Source organism: Maylandia zebra, linkage group LG13, assembly GCF_041146795.1.
Source record: "Maylandia zebra isolate NMK-2024a linkage group LG13, Mzebra_GT3a, whole genome shotgun sequence".
NCBI classification, from domain to species: domain Eukaryota; kingdom Metazoa; phylum Chordata; class Actinopteri; order Cichliformes; family Cichlidae; genus Maylandia; species Maylandia zebra.
Window position 1 is genome coordinate 3,914,563 of NC_135179.1, and position 15,345 is coordinate 3,929,907.

The 15,345-nt window shown below is 48.0% G+C and overlaps 1 protein-coding gene across 1 annotated transcript in view; it reads left to right on the top strand.

The window, feature by feature from the left end:
* The first annotated feature begins 1,779 nt into the window (after nucleotides 1-1,779).
* The window catches only part of LOC112432442 (echinoderm microtubule-associated protein-like 6), a 43,135-nt gene continuing 29,569 nt past the window's right edge, over nucleotides 1,780-15,345 (top strand). Inside the window, exons 1-9 of the mRNA XM_076891973.1 lie at nucleotides 1,780-1,826; nucleotides 3,488-3,647; nucleotides 9,794-9,892; nucleotides 10,137-10,205; nucleotides 12,270-12,455; nucleotides 12,571-12,706; nucleotides 14,413-14,486; nucleotides 14,723-14,850; nucleotides 15,183-15,320. Of these exons, the coding sequence (XP_076748088.1) occupies nucleotides 1,780-1,826; nucleotides 3,488-3,647; nucleotides 9,794-9,892; nucleotides 10,137-10,205; nucleotides 12,270-12,455; nucleotides 12,571-12,706; nucleotides 14,413-14,486; nucleotides 14,723-14,850; nucleotides 15,183-15,320 (1,037 nt within the window). The remainder of the gene's footprint in view (nucleotides 1,827-3,487; nucleotides 3,648-9,793; nucleotides 9,893-10,136; nucleotides 10,206-12,269; nucleotides 12,456-12,570; nucleotides 12,707-14,412; nucleotides 14,487-14,722; nucleotides 14,851-15,182; nucleotides 15,321-15,345) is intronic.

The window sequence follows — 15,345 nt, forward strand, 5'->3', positions numbered from 1 at the left end:
GTTAGTCATTCATATACTGCTGCATGGGCTGGGCTGTAGTTACATCCTAAGGTTTTAAAAACTGAGCTTAAATAAATGATTAGCGGTAATAAAAGCCGAGGGAGGTCAACAGGGATCACTGACTGTTTTAGGAGCTTTTTGAGATCAAATAGAAGAAAATACAAAACATTAAACATGTTAACAACACAAAAGCCATATTAAACGCAGACTACTTTAGACCCGGAAGTAGGATTCGTCACGTCATCACTTAACGACCGGATAAGCTGTACATTTTACGTCCAATGGATGATGATCTGATTAGTCGACTATCAAAATAATTGTTTGTGGCAGCCCTACACTGCAGACACAGAAACAAGTCGTCACAAAGCCCAGTTTTAGTTTTAACGATGCTCATCTTTCATTAAGAGTCTGTAGACAAACCTGGAGACAGTCCTGTGAGCCTGTGTGTGTGGTTTTAGGTTCCAGGTCAGAGGTCAGCGTGTGTGTGCTGCTGTTTAACTCAGTCCCAGCGTGCTGCGTGCTAACCATGTTACTTTAACTAAAAACAAGCTGACTGTACCTGTAAGGAACATTAACCCTGGCTTCATTGTTTACATCTGAAGCTTGTGTCACTCTGTGGCTCTGATTGGAGGTTTCACATGACAGTGAAGGATATTCCCCCGTCTGTGAGTGCTGCACATTTATGTGGTGATTTTCTTATTTTTAGACCAGCCTGCTTTTCTCTAATACTTTGTAAATTAGTCATCCGGCCCATAACAGCCTTCTTTGACCTTCTGTTCAGACTCATGGGTGTGAAAGGATGTGAGAGAGAATTCATTTCTACTGAGTAGAAATGAATTCTACTCGCCTCTGTCAGTGCGCCCCAGGGCAGCTGTGGCTACAATGTAGCTTGCTATCGCCAGTGTGTGAATGTGTGTGTGAATGGGTGAATGACTGAATGTAGTGTAAAGCGTTTTGGGGTCCTTAAGGACTAGAAAAGCGCTATACAAATGCAGGCCATTTGACCATTTACCAGTATAAACTCTGTAGCTGTACACACACACACACACGCTCGGTTTTATCAAATGTCAGTGAGATAAAGAGTAGAGTATAAATACGACAAAAAACCAAAGAAGAAGACGTCTGGAAGTTGTCGGGTATCATCCAGTAGAGACGGGTGTTCAGGTGTGTGTGTGTGTGTGTGTGTGACCTTGGCTCCACAGTTGTCATGCTCAGACCTCAGCTTCCCTGCCCTTGGCAATACGGTTGTTATAGCAACCGCGGCAGCTTGCAGGCTCATTGGCTGGCAGGTTGAGAAGGAACGTCTGAGTGTGTGTGTGTGTGTGTGTGTGTGTGTGTGTGTGTGTGTGTGTGTGCGTGCGTGCGTGCGTGCGTGCGTGCGTGCGTGCGTGCGTGCGTGCGTGCGTGTGTGTGTGCGTGTGTGTGTGTGTGTGTGTGGAGAGAGATACCATCTCTGAGATCAATGGAGCTTCGTGGCCGACACACCTGTTCTATTTCTGCTTCTATTATTTCATACACGGCTGCTCCGTGTGTCACACACCTCTGCATGCACTGACCTTTCCGAACTACACACACAGACTCACACACACACAGGTCTCAGGTTAAGCTACAGGTACCACAGTGCAGTGAGCGTGCTGGTTGAACATCAGCCCCTGTGAGTAAATCTGTTCGTACTATTATTATTATTGCTGTTCCTCCAGATGCTCATGTTTATCCTCTGAACCAGCACACGGAGACACAATAACATCCTGATTTCATAAAAATGTAAACGCACCAGAAATGGGAGCAGTTTATTTTGACCCATCGACCCCGGGAGCTGAGGCTGGGTAAAAAGGAGCGTCAACAATTAAATGTTCAACTTTTACAAATATTGTCCTCATGTTCAGCTCTATCTTACCATCACAGTTCAAAATAAGCCTTCTTTTTATCAGACTGAAACAAGCCTCCCCTCAGAAATCCAGTTTTCCTCTTACTGACAGCAGGATAAGGACGGTGTTCCCACATTTATCCAGCCATGTTTTCCAGCTCCTGTGGGATCGCGTGCCATCTCCATCCCAGCAGGCTAAAACTGCCCAGCCCGCCTCACTGTGCTGATTGGCTGACAGCAGCAGCAAAATGGATCCATGAGTGTCACACACCGGATCTGAGAGGACGGACAGTTTTGTCCGTCCTCTCAAACAGGAGACAGAAAATAAACTGGTGTCTGTGAGGTCACAGTGAGGAGACTCGGCGAAGGTCACGAAACACGACCTTTACAACAATAACAGAGCATGAGACTGTGTGTGTGTGTGTGTGTGTGCTGATAATGATGCCATTAAAGCAGCAGGTGTATTTATAGCGCTGTCTGCAAAGGAGAACATTGACCCTCTGAACGGGAGACGAAGAACGATCCTCCCGCGCCGATCGGCGCATCGGGCGACAAGAGAACGCCATCGAACTCGGTCCATCGCGGCAGTTGCTGCTTCATCCCATGACAGCTTGGCCGAGCGTGAATCTTCAAGGAACGTACTCCTCCAAGTTATTTTGGGTCTTCCTCGCCGTCTCTTTCCATTCCTCGGGTTCCACAGAACCGCGACACGGGTGGGTCTCGGGTCCGGTAGCCGAAGGATGTGAGCGGCGAATCTGAAACGGCGCTTGGTGACTTGGACGTGGAGCGGCTTCCTCGTTAGTAACGCGATCCCGATATGTGATCTTGAGCAGCCGTCGAAGGCAACGCTGTTGGAAGATGTCGAAATCATTGTTGGGTCTGCGCCTCGCAGGCCTCGCTGGTTCAAAGACTCATCACCCGTGAAGAAAGAAAGACAAACAGCTCAACTTGCTAGCAAGGGGAGCCTGGTCAGATCCTCAGAGCAGCAGTGTGTGTGTGTGCATGTGGGTGTTTTTGTGTGACTTCCTGCTGATCGCAAAGGGTCACCTCCCCTCACCCTGCATATGACTCAACCCCTTTTTAACAGTCTCACCACACAGAAGCACAGGTGAGGCCATAAAGGGCAGGAAGTAAAACATCCTCCCTAAATAAGGACCAGAAGCTTACATGCAGTGTGCTGTTACCCTCGATGTGGGGAACAGAAAAATCTCTAAACATACAGGTTAAAACAAGGTTTACAGATTTAAGCACAACGACAGCATTTAACATTTCACTCTAACATTCATTAAAAAGTTTAATTCTACATGTTTATGATGATTCATCACTTCTACCACTGTGTGACACCAAATCCATCACGTAAAGCTGCGAGTGACGAATCGGTTCCAACATTAAATCTTTAAAATGATGTAAAAACGCTGCCACAGTCTCTGCTGTGATGTTCGTGCGTGTGTTGTAGTTTTAAAGCAGCTCTTTGTTTGCCTGAGTAAAGTTTTGAGTGCTCCTTTACTCCTGCGTATACCTTATAGCCATATGTTCTCTGATTGGTCGTCTGTGTTATTACCTGTCTCCTCCCCTCCGTCCTTTGTCTTTCTAACGTCTCCGCCTCTTTCCTCCCTTCAGCCTGGCGCTGCACCCGGAGCGCTCCCTGGTGGCGACGGGTCAGGTGGGCAAGGATCCGTATGTGTGTGTGTGGGACACCTTCACCGCCCAGACCGTGTCACTGCTGCGTGACGGACACACACACGGCATCGCCTGCCTCGCATTCAGCGCTGATGGACAGGTGACGCGCACACACACACACACACACACACACACACACACACACACACACACACACACACACACACAGTCTAAGACTATGATTTTTAAAGATAAGGCTGGAATCAAATGTAAATTTTCTGGAAACTCTTTAGTTTTCATGTGAATGAATGAGCTGCATTAATAATTAATAATCCACCTTAAATCTACAGCATGCAGTGTAATGTAATCTTCAACACTGAGACCCTGCAGCTGGTGGGATCATTTCTATGTGAAGGATTTTGACAAAGATTTGACATTTATGCTGAACACAAACACATCCAGCATAAAAAGCATGAACGATGAAAGTCCTGCATTATTCTTAATGAGCACCAGGGGGCGACAGCAACAAGATTTCTGCTCCTTTAGAAGTGCGACACTTTGCGTCACACTGAGTAAAACATTAGAAATAAGGACCATCCAGCCCGCGCTCGCTGCACTCTCAGGCTTCGTGACATCTTTGATACCGTCTGTGGTTTTGAGTAAATAAGCCCGTGTGGCCCAGTGGGAATCTGTGGTCCACATAAACGCCGTCATCGGTGCTGTCGACTGATATTATTGCTTAGTAACAGGACTTGAGGCCTGTTTTTTGGGTTTACTGGGACCCAGATTATGACTCTGCCCGTGGGGCCCTCATGATGCTTGATGTGACGATAAGCAGACCTCTGAGGCTGAATGTGTCCTGGCGGCTTTTGTCAGATGAGTTTTGAAATTTCCGCTTTAGAAACGTGACAAAGATTTAGTCGTCCATCAGGGCTGTGGGCAGTAAATTTTTCTGCAGAGATAATGAAGCATTATGAAGTTTATCGGGGTCAGTCAAAGCCCAATAATCAATCTGTGTGTGTGTGTGTGTGTGTGTGTCCTGCATCAACCCAAAGGTCATAGAAGAATGACTCGGTGAGAGGAAGGAGGGGCAGGAAAAGGGCAGAGTGAGCTGAGAGGATGATGATAAAAGTAATGACATCATCCATCACTTTGGTTCAGTAACTTACAGTCAAAGGTGGAAAATGAGTGCGGTGCAACCCACCTGTCCTAAACTCACACACAGCATCAACCTCACATCATTTTCTCTACAGCTGCATCGATTTACCGCAGGTCGCTCTGTCAGAGGCGAGCACGCCTGGTCTTCAGACTCTGGCACGATGCACTTTGATTCTTTGGAAGAAGAACGCAGACATCGCGCTAAAGTTCGTGTCAGACCCTTGTGTCCTCACAGGGCTCCTCTCTGTGTCAATCAGCACAGTTATTAATGCTTTGTGTGCGACCCCATCGTGCTGCTGAAACACCTCTGAGGACTCCACAAACATCTGCAGGTGCTCCGTAGTATCGCACACCGACGATGGTAGCAGCTGCGACGTGACGCCTCTGTGGACGGGACTTGTTTTTCCTGCACATCCCACCTGCCTGGTTGGATTTCTGGGAAGTCCAATTGGAAAGCTTCCTCGAACTCTTCATCGTGCTCCTCAAACCCTTTCTGAGAACAGAGCAGAGCTTATTATCAGATGGACATCCTCTGTAATGGCCAGCAGGGGGCGGCTGACTTCAGTGAGCGCTCTCCTGATCAGTTTATGGTCTCAGTCGCTGCTTTCGAGTCTTTTCAAGTCAACATCATATTAATTTAGGAAATTATCCTCCGGTTTGAGTGAGGCAGGACCAGAGAGCGGGACAGGGTTAAAGGTCAGCCCCAAGTCACGGCTGGTTTCAACACACTGAGAAACAATCAACCTCGTTACCGATGACTTTGTCAGTATTTTAAAGGAGCTCCTGAAAATCAAAACCTGATTCAAATTTGACCGACGGCTGATTAAAGATCGTCTTCTCGGGCGCGTCGGGTCGGAGAAACGTCGAGCGCTCGTTCTGTGACGTGTTTCTGTCATAACCAGCAGTTAATGTTGTAGTAGATCAGAATATGAACAGCCGTCCATCCTGTGGCTGATTGTACGTTTGCAGTCTGAATATTGAGGCACGTGTAGCCTTTAGCAGACATTGTGATTAACACCTCGGTGCACAAGCTCGATTCATGACGTGCTTTGGTCAACAGGAAGAGCAACAGTAGCAGGAGATGGTCTGCTTTAAGGCGTGGCTGATCAGTGCCGTCCTCAGTGTGATGCTTTTATTAAAACAGCGTTATTATTCCTTATACTGTGGAAGATGAGCTCTCTAAACACCGGTGGGTTTTTCCTCTCGTCTCCGTGACGTGCAGTTTTAATAAAGATGCCTTTCACTCATTGCAGTCGCATATCTCCTGCTCCAGTGCTGGATGTTCACAGCCAATCAGAAGAACATTGTCTTAGAGAGGGGAGGAGTTACAACTGCTGCACTGAGGCTCATGAGATAAAGAAGGATTACTTTGAACTGTGAATCATGCAAAGCTGCTGAAGGACATCAGCTGACTCTGAAACCTGAAAATGGGTCAAGATCAAGTCCAGGTTCAGATTTCTGGCTTTTGTAAATGTGAATATTAAAGCGCGTTGCTCCTGAAGCATTGGTTGCTTTCTGCGATCACATGTAGACTCGTACGTGTAGTGACGTTCGTGTCCTCGTGCTTCCCGGACTTTTTTTAGTCCGATCAGATTCCCAGGAGCTGTAATCCAGGAAGCAGACGCTCCATTTGTTCTGCCATTGACTGTCTCGTTCTGCTCCTGACCTAAATGTAGTACAGGATGTGCACGCACATCTCTCTGCATGTTTGATTTCACTCATCTGTGTGTGTGTGTGTGTGCGTGTGTGTGTGTGTGTGTGTGTGTGTGTGCAGCCTGAGCAAATAGTTCCCTCTCAGCCACCTGGAGTGCTGGAGTTGCTTTTATACGCCTCCTTTTCCCTCCCGCTGACTCCACCGTGACTCATTTAGCAAACAAACCTGGTGGAGTCGCTCTGAGTTTACCGGCAGCGCCGCGTCTGACGGCAGCGCCACAGACGCCAAACTCGGTGTCGTGTCAACACGTTAGAATAACTTCTAACGAATGCTTCCCCCAGTCCCTGCAGGTCCCTCCCGTCGTGTCAGCCTGCGGCTGGGAAAATGAAACGCGTCACAAACCAACATATGAAATAACCCTGGGTGTGAGTGGGCGGCGTGCGCGGTAAATAAACTGTTTCTCAGCAACTGATGCTGAAATAAGAAAATCAATAGAGCTGTAAAGAGCGAAATCATAAATAACAGCAGCTTAGAGTCAGACCCGCCTTCACTCACAGAGAACATGATGATGGTGCTGACGGGTTTATCAGCTCTGTTCACGTGCAGCTCAGCTTACAAAATACCCGAATACCTGAAGGTGGGCGTGGACCCGGAGCTGAGGACCATCTTCATCGACCATCTCAGACGTGCTCTCGCTGTCCTCTTTCTGCCGTTTGGTGGCGTTTCTGTGCGTTAGGGAGCGTCAACATGAAAACACCTTAACCATCATCCTCCAGCTCTCCTGTGCTCCACAGCTCCGTAGCCACCCGCCATCGTTATCTGTCGACGGCCCAACATCGCTTCACTAATGATGAGATTTCCATCCAAACGTCCTTCAGTCTGAAGACGGTTCGTCATCTTTGGAATTTAAACATATAGAAATGAAAGCAGTGTTGTCTGCAGGGCGGAGCCACACTGTGGGGGGGCCTAACTTTAACTTCCAGGTGTTTTACAGGAAGTGAGGCGTTCCTTTCAAAGCGATTGTGAAAGAAGAACTAATCATTTGATTTGGGTCGAGCATTAAAAGAGAGAGCGGTAAAGGTCGGCTGAATAATACAGCACCCATCGTGCACGTCAACATATTTATTATAAGATAAGGACTCGTGCACGCCACGATGTGGCTGACGAGTGTTTACGATGTACGATGAGACAATCTTCTTCTGCAAAATCACCTTTAAATTCAAACGACTTCTAATTCCTGACGGTGGGATTATTTCCTCCTGATTCTCGTGTATTTACAGGAAAACACTGTAAGTTAAATAAAATGAAATTCCATTAACCTCTTAAGCCCCAAACCTACCTGACCTTTTGCCCCCGTATCAGGGGCGTTGGGGCTTAAGCGGTTAATTAGGAATTCTGCTCTTAGTCCTGTTAATAAGTGTTAGCAGTGACCTGGCCTGGTCCTTGCTGTCAGCTCCTGACGGACTCAGTGAAGACACTAAAAACCTGTTTTTTACTTTGGTTTTGATTTGTGATTCTAACCGTGGAGCCTGGAAAAGCTGAAGTCTTTGTGAGCGTCACAGCAGGACGACTCTGGAAGGTCTGATGCTGAAAACACATCAAACGTTTGCTGGAAAACCAGATCTGAAGGTGTCGTTGAGGTCAGACGGTGATGAAACTGCCAATAAGCTGCACTGGTTCTGGTTTCTGTGGACGTGAGTGATATTAATGAAAACGCTGTCGCTGCTGCTGAGCTGTGAGGCGACTCTGTGAATGCTGAGCCAGCAGTTTCTGCCCCTGGCACTGACTTTGGATGACTGAACATCTCAGGCTAAATCAAAATAAACACACAATCAATAAAATAATCATAACTCCAGCTTAATAATAAATCAAGTGTGCAGGCTGTGGCTGATTTATTGAGGACTGCTGTGAAGCTGAATCCTTTATGATCTGCTGAGTCTTTGATCACTGAAGGAGCGCAGACGTCTGTTTGCGCAGCAGCTCGACGCTCCTTTCAGGTATTCTTCCCGTTAACCTTTCAATTCAATTCAATTCAATTTTATTCATATAGCGCCAAATCACAACAAAAGTCGCCTCAAGGCGCTTCATAGATACAGAGGAAACCCCAACAATCATATGACCCCCTGTGAGCAGCACTTTGGCGACAGTGGGAAGGAAAAACTCCCTTTTAACAGGAAGAAACCTCCGGCAGAACCAGGCTCAGGGAGGGGCGGGGCCATCTGCTGTGATTGGTTGGGGTGAGAGAAGGAAGACAGGATAAAGACATGCTGTGGAAGAGAGACAGAGATTAATAACAGATATGATTCAGTGCAGAGAGGTCTGTTAATACATAGTGAGTGAGGAAGGTGACTGGAAAGGAAAAACTCAATGCATCATGGGAATCCCCGGCAGCCTACGTCTATTGCAGCATAACTAAGGGAGGATTCAGGGTCACCTGGTCCAGCCCTAACTATATGCTTTAGCAAAAAGGAAAGTTTGAAGCCTAATCTTAAAAGTAGAGATCGTGTCTGTCTCCTGAATCCAAACTGGAAGCTGGTTCCACAGAAGAGGGGCCTGAAAACTGAAGGCTCTGCCTCCCATTCTACTTTTAAATACTCTAGGAACAACAAGTAGGCCTGCAGAGCGAGAGCGAAGTGCTCTAATAGGCTGATATGGTACTACAAGGTCATTAAGATAAGATGGGGCCTGATTATTTAAGACCTTGTATGTGAGGAGCAGGATTTTGAATTCTGGATTTAACAGGAAGCCAAAACAGGAGAAATCTGCTCTCTCTTTCTAGTCCCTGTCAGGACTCTTGCTGCAGCATTTTGGATCAGCTGAAGGCTTTTCAGGGAGTTTTTAGGACTTCCTGATAATAATGAATTACAGTCGTCCAGCCTGGAAGTAATAAATGCATGAACTAGTTTTTCAGCGTCACTCTGAGACAGGATATTTCTAATTTTAGAGATGTTGCGCAAATGGAAGAAAGCAGTCTGATATATTTGTTTAATATGTGCGTTGAAGGACATGTCCTGGTCAAACATGACTCCAAGGTTCCTCACAGTGTTACTGGAGGACAAGGTAATGCCATCCAGAGTAAGAATCTGCTTAGATACCATATTTCTAAGATTTTCAGGGCCGAGTACAATAACCTCAGTTTTATCTGAATTAAGAAGCAGAAAGTTAGCGGCCATCCAGGTCTTTATGCCTTTAAGACATTCCTGCAGTTTGACCTCAGCCTTTCCAAGCAAACCTTTGAAAACGCTTTAAAGGTTTGGTCGTTAGAAATAAACTTGAGTTCATCTGAAATGTTGCAGAGTTGCTATATTTACACTTACAAACACGTCACATGAGCGTCAGGCTAATCGAGCAGGGAGCCCCGCCCTCTGTCAGCTTGGATTAAGCTTTTGCACGTATGAAGCAGATGAGCTGTCAGATTTCTGCACGTTCAGCCTCTTTTTTAAATTGTTTGTAGACATTTTGGATGCGTAACCGTCCTCGTCTCTCCTCCGCAGCGGCTGGCCTCGGTCGGCCTGGACGCCAAGAACACGGTGTGTATCTGGGAGTGGAAGAGAGGGAAGATCCTGGCCACGGCCACGGGACACTCGGACAGGGTGAGAGCGTGCACCAATCAGCTTCCTCTGCAGTTAAGCCTCGCTGCTTGCCGCCGTCTGGCAAAGCCTCTGGGCGGTGCCGTCTGAGCGGGACAGAAAATCAGCGTGAAGCACCACACACCAATCAGATCTCAATAAAAAATCTTTTACAGAGTTTGAAAGTGTTTCCTTCTCATCGTACTTCCACTGTGCATGCACGCGTTTTCACATAAACCCGATAACGGACGTTTCTTCTGTTCTCCAGATCTTTGACATCTGCTGGGATCCGTTTCAGCAAAGCCGCCTGGTGAGCTGCGGCGTGAAGCACATCAAGGTAACGCAGAAATCGTCGTTTTGTGCTCGTCTCCAGAAATGTGGTATAACTTTAACCTTTCACATGCTCACTGTGGTGGTCTGAGCTGAATTTGTTGGGACATCTTGTGCTGACACAGTAAAACATGCTGTGCTTCATAAATTAGAGTCAGAAAGAAGGAAACGGGAGGGCTTGTTTTAGGGCGGGGCTACTGTGTGATTGACACTTCTGGTGCCCGTTGGTCTTTCAGTTAGCCCCTCCCCTCACTCTTTACATGTGCTTTTGAAACTAAGTCCATCGTTAATCTGTAACGTATTCCTCCTACCCAGAAATATGACTGGTCAGCACATTGACCTTCTCCACCTTCATGTAGCCGCTTAGTTTCACTCGAGGTAATAAAATAGTTCCTCTGAACGCCCGTCATTAAATATCTCTAACGAGCCGAGAAGGAAGCAGATATAAAAGCTGGAGACAACTCCCAGCTCAGCTTCTCTCATCCAATCAGAGTCCAGTCCAGATATCAAAAAGCACCTTTACATGGTTCACTGCTGTGGATTTAAATACAAGACAAATCCAGGACAATTTAGATTGTTTTTTCTTTTTTATTTGCTGTTTTGAACACAAACACGACCAAAGCGTGCTCGGTGAGTTGGTGGAGATCACTCTTCCCCAGCCTGCTGGAGCCTCCTTCCCAGTGCTCTCAGTATTCTCCTCAGTGGTATGCGCGGTAACCCTCTCGCAGGTGCGTCCTCGGCACTCTCTGTTTGGGTTCCTTGTTCCCTCCGCAGACCCCTTTCTCTCGCATCTCCGTCACTTTCTCTCGCATCTCCGTCACTTTCTCTCGCATCTCCGTCACTTTCTCTCGCATCTCCGTCACTTTCTCTCGCGTCTCCGTCACTTTCTCTCGCATCTCCGTCACTTTCTCTCGCGTCTCCGTCACTTTCTCTCGCGTCTCCGTCACTTTCTCTCGCGTCTCCGTCACTTTCTCTCGCGTCTCCGTCACTTTCTCTCGCGTCTCCGTCACTTTCTCTCGCGTCTCCGTCACTTTCTCTCGCATCTCCGTCACTTTCTCTCGCGTCTCCGTCACTTTCTCTCGCATCTCCGTCACTTTCTCTCGCGTCTCCGTCACTTTCTCTCGCATCTCCGTCACTTTCTCTCGCGTCTCCGTCACTTTCTCTCGCGTCTCCGTCACTTTCTCTCGCGTCTCCGTCACTTTCTCTCGGGTCTCCGTCACTTTCTCTCGCATCTCCGTCACTTTCTCTCGGGTCTCCGTCACTTTCTCTCGCATCTCCGTCACTTTCTCTCGGGTCTCCGTCACTTTCTCTCGCATCTCCGTCACTTTCTCTCGCATCTCCGTCACTTTCTCTCGGGTCTCCGTCACTTTCTCTCGCATCTCCGTCACTTTCTGTCGTGTCTCCATCGCTCTCCAGAAACTCTTCCATGAAGCGGTCTAAAACCGGAAAGCCATCCTCCATGAAATGTTCAATGATGCTCATCACATCTTCACGTAGCTTTTCCAACGCCTCTGGCCTGTAGATTCCATGAATGGTGGCCACTTCATGACTGGCTTTAGCGTCCTTAGCCCCGTTTTTCTTTTTAGGCTTGTGTTTCAGGTCGTGGTCCATGTTTGCTTCTGTGTTTGTGAAGAAGTAAGCTCAGGTGTGTTTAGTTTTAAACTCTGCAGAGGGAACTGCGATGTAGCCGTTGTCAAGGTGATCATTGGTTCTTATGCAGACAGGGAGGGCGGCAGATTTTCATAGCATAACTTTAACCTTTCACATGCTCACTGTGGTGGTCTGAGCTGAATTTGTTGGGACATCTTGTGCTGACACAGTAAAACATGCTGTGCTTCATAAATTAGAGTCAGAAAGAAGGAAAAGGGAGGGCTTGTTTTAGGGCGGGGCTACTGTGTGATTGACACTTCTGGTGCCCGTTGGTCTTTCAGTTAGCCCCTCCCCTCACTCTTTACATGTGCTTTTGAAACTAAGTCCATCGTTAATCTGCGTCTAGGACGCAGATCTGGCCTCGAACAGTAAGAAGGTGTCTCCCCGTCTCCTTCCTGACCGCCTCCGTTTGTGTTCGCAGTTCTGGTCCCTGTGCGGTAACGCTCTCACACCAAAGCGGGGGATTTTCGGGAAGACGGGCGACCTGCAGACCATCTTGTGTGTGGCCTCGGCTAAAGATGACATCACGTACTCCGGGGCGCTTAACGGAGACATTTACGTCTGGAAGGGACTCAACCTGATCCGAACGGTCCAGTCCGCCCACAGCGTGAGTCTCACCTCTGCTTCCCGTCGCAGCAGAAGGCCAGCGTGACACTCGTCTGCACGTCTGGCTGACGTGGGTCCATCGTTGCTTCATTGTGTGGATGCGTGTGTGTTCTCAGGCCGGTATCTTCAGCATGTATTCCTGCGAGGAGGGCTTCGCCACGGGCGGCAGAGACGGCTGCATCCGACTGTGGGACGTCGACTTCAAACCCATCACTAAGATCGACCTGCGAGAGGCCGAGCAGGGATACAAAGGTACGGTCACGGGGTCACCGCAGGTCATTACAGCAGCAAAGGTGACAGTGTTGCATCACACAGGTGCACACAGGGACGAGGTCTCAGCTTCTAACACAATTTAATAGAAAAGGTTTGTTTGAGGCTGCAAAGTTAAGGTACGGAGAGGGGCTCAGGTGGGAGGGAGGGGCTCAGGTGGGAGGGAGGGGCGGGTTTATCTCTATTCTAAACAATGAGGAGGAACGGTCCTTACATCCCGACGGTTCTTTGTCAGCTGAAGGTTTTAAAATGACCTGATTTTCTTTGAGGAGGTTTCTCATCTTTATTTTTCAGCTCAAATCCAGAGGTGGTGGCTGTTTGAACCCCTCGCCTCCCCCTCCTCTGAAATGTCGCTGCCCAGCAGGAGGTGCAGACGTACGCTCTTCCTTCAGGAGCAGCTCGAGGGCGAGCCATTAATCCCACCGCCTCCTTTTAAAATCTCCTCTCTGAAGATTTTGAGGAAGAAGTTAAAAAGGAAGAAAAGATGAAAGGAAGGAGGCAAAAGTTTTGTCAGTTTGAAACGAGTTCTCCTCTTTAACACATCTCTGCTGCAGACACGATGGAGCTTCTGATTAACCGTCAAAGTTCATCTCCTCAAAAACATCCTGAAACCAGTCGCTGTGACATCTGTGGACAGGAAATGTGGGAGCATCCTGCTCTAGGACAGCTTTGCATGATTCTCCTTGTTTCTTATAACGCTCAACGGTTTGAATCCGTCCGAGTTCTGACATTGACCGACGTGACCCAACAGATACAAACCTGCCATCTCATGGTGGATTAGTCTGAAAGGCTGCTAATATATCGGCGCCTAAAAATGTTGGAGTTCCACGCCCGATGAGACGACGAGCCCGTCCTCTTCGCCTCTCGCTGCTCTGTACGTGGACAGGAAGTCGGTTTGTTTCTGCTTCCTTCTCCTCTCCCGCGGTGCGCCGCGCTCTTCCTGCGTCTGAAGCTGAAGAAAAAATAATCGTTCCCAGTTATTTCCCACGTGCCTCACAAACTCCTCTGCTGTCGGCCTGTTTTGGCTGCTGAACCTCTGGAGTTTCTAACAACATTACAGGAAAACATCACATGCTGAGCGATGCCATCAGCCACAGCAGATGCTCTTAATTGGCGAGCGCTGAGCTGCTGAGCAGCCCTGCTAATTACATTTCCGATGGTGGAAAAAAGCAGTTTTAGCAGCAAAACTTTAAAAAAACACGAAGGTTGAAGCCGAGCTGAGTCAGCAGGTTGAACTACATTCACAAAGTCCAGATCTCCCTCTGATCAGACACCTCCTGCGCTCCTCCTGGGGGTGTTCTGAACTGAGATGAATGATGTGAGTGTCCACGTGTCTCTGCTGTAGTGCAGGTGTGCGTTTCAGTCGAACCGGATTCTTTTCCTAAAACTAACCGAATCATTTTTGGTGCTTTTAAAGTGAAAATAAAAAACGAAGCAGTCCAGAGGTTCATGGAGCTCCGTCCACCGTCACCTGGCTGCACCGCCACCTCTCCAGCGTTTATTTAGTGGATTTAACCACCAAGTTCATCAAGACCGAGGACCTGCTTCCTCTGCAGCGCTGTCGTCTTCCATTTTTATCCTCCTGTTTGCTTCTTTTCCTCTCCACTGGTTTTATTTTTGTCTTTCTCCTGATGTTTTGACAGTTTTGTGTCACCTTACCTTCTCCTTTCCTCTCCTCCCTCCTTCAGGTCTGTCTATTCGCAGCGTCTGCTGGCGAGCCGACCGGATCCTGGCAGGGACGCAGGACAGCGAGATCTTTGAGGTGAGGAAGAAGACGAAACCTCACGCTGTTCCCTCCCTGCGGCGACGCGTTTCAAAGAGTTTTATTTTTGTGAAGACCTCCTGCTGACACGCAGGCAACAAAATGTTCTCATTAATCAAAACTGTGAAGAGTTTCTAATGTCAGGCAGTTTTAGCAGCTCAGATCGGCACTGAAACGTGCGTGATGTGGTGCTTTAAAATGTGAAAACCTGCTCTTGAGTTGTTGTACCTGTGCAGGTGATGGTGCGGGACCGGGACAAGCCGCTGCTCATCATGCAGGGACACAGCGAGGGCGAGCTGTGGGCGCTCGACGTTCACCCCAAAAAGCCTCTGGCTGTCACCGGCAGCGACGACCGCTCCGTCAGGTCGGTGCTCTCTTTGGACTGTGAATCATGCAAAGCTACTGTGGCTGAGTGTGAAAATGGAAGCACAGAGCTGAGGCGAGCAGAGTGATACAGATCCTTACACTGAGTGCTGCTTTGGCTCTTCCTCACAAAATCACTTTGTTTTCATCTGTTATGAACAAAAACTGACAAATCTGAACCTGAAACAACCTGAAATCAGCTCATGGAGACATCATGTTGCATTTGTACCTTTCTTAAAAATATCAAAGATTATAAATTTAACTTGTTGATTACACCTCTGTGTGTGTGTGTGTGTGTGTGTGTGTGTGTGTGTGTGTGTGTGTGTGTGTCAGGTTGTGGAGTCTGGTGGATCACGCCCTCATCGCTCGCTGTAACATGGAGGAGGCGGTGCGCAGTGTGGCGTTCAGCGTGGACGGATCCCAGCTGGCTCTGGGCATGAAGGACGGATCCTTCACTGTGCTGAGAGTCAGGTGACACACACACACACACAGCTCT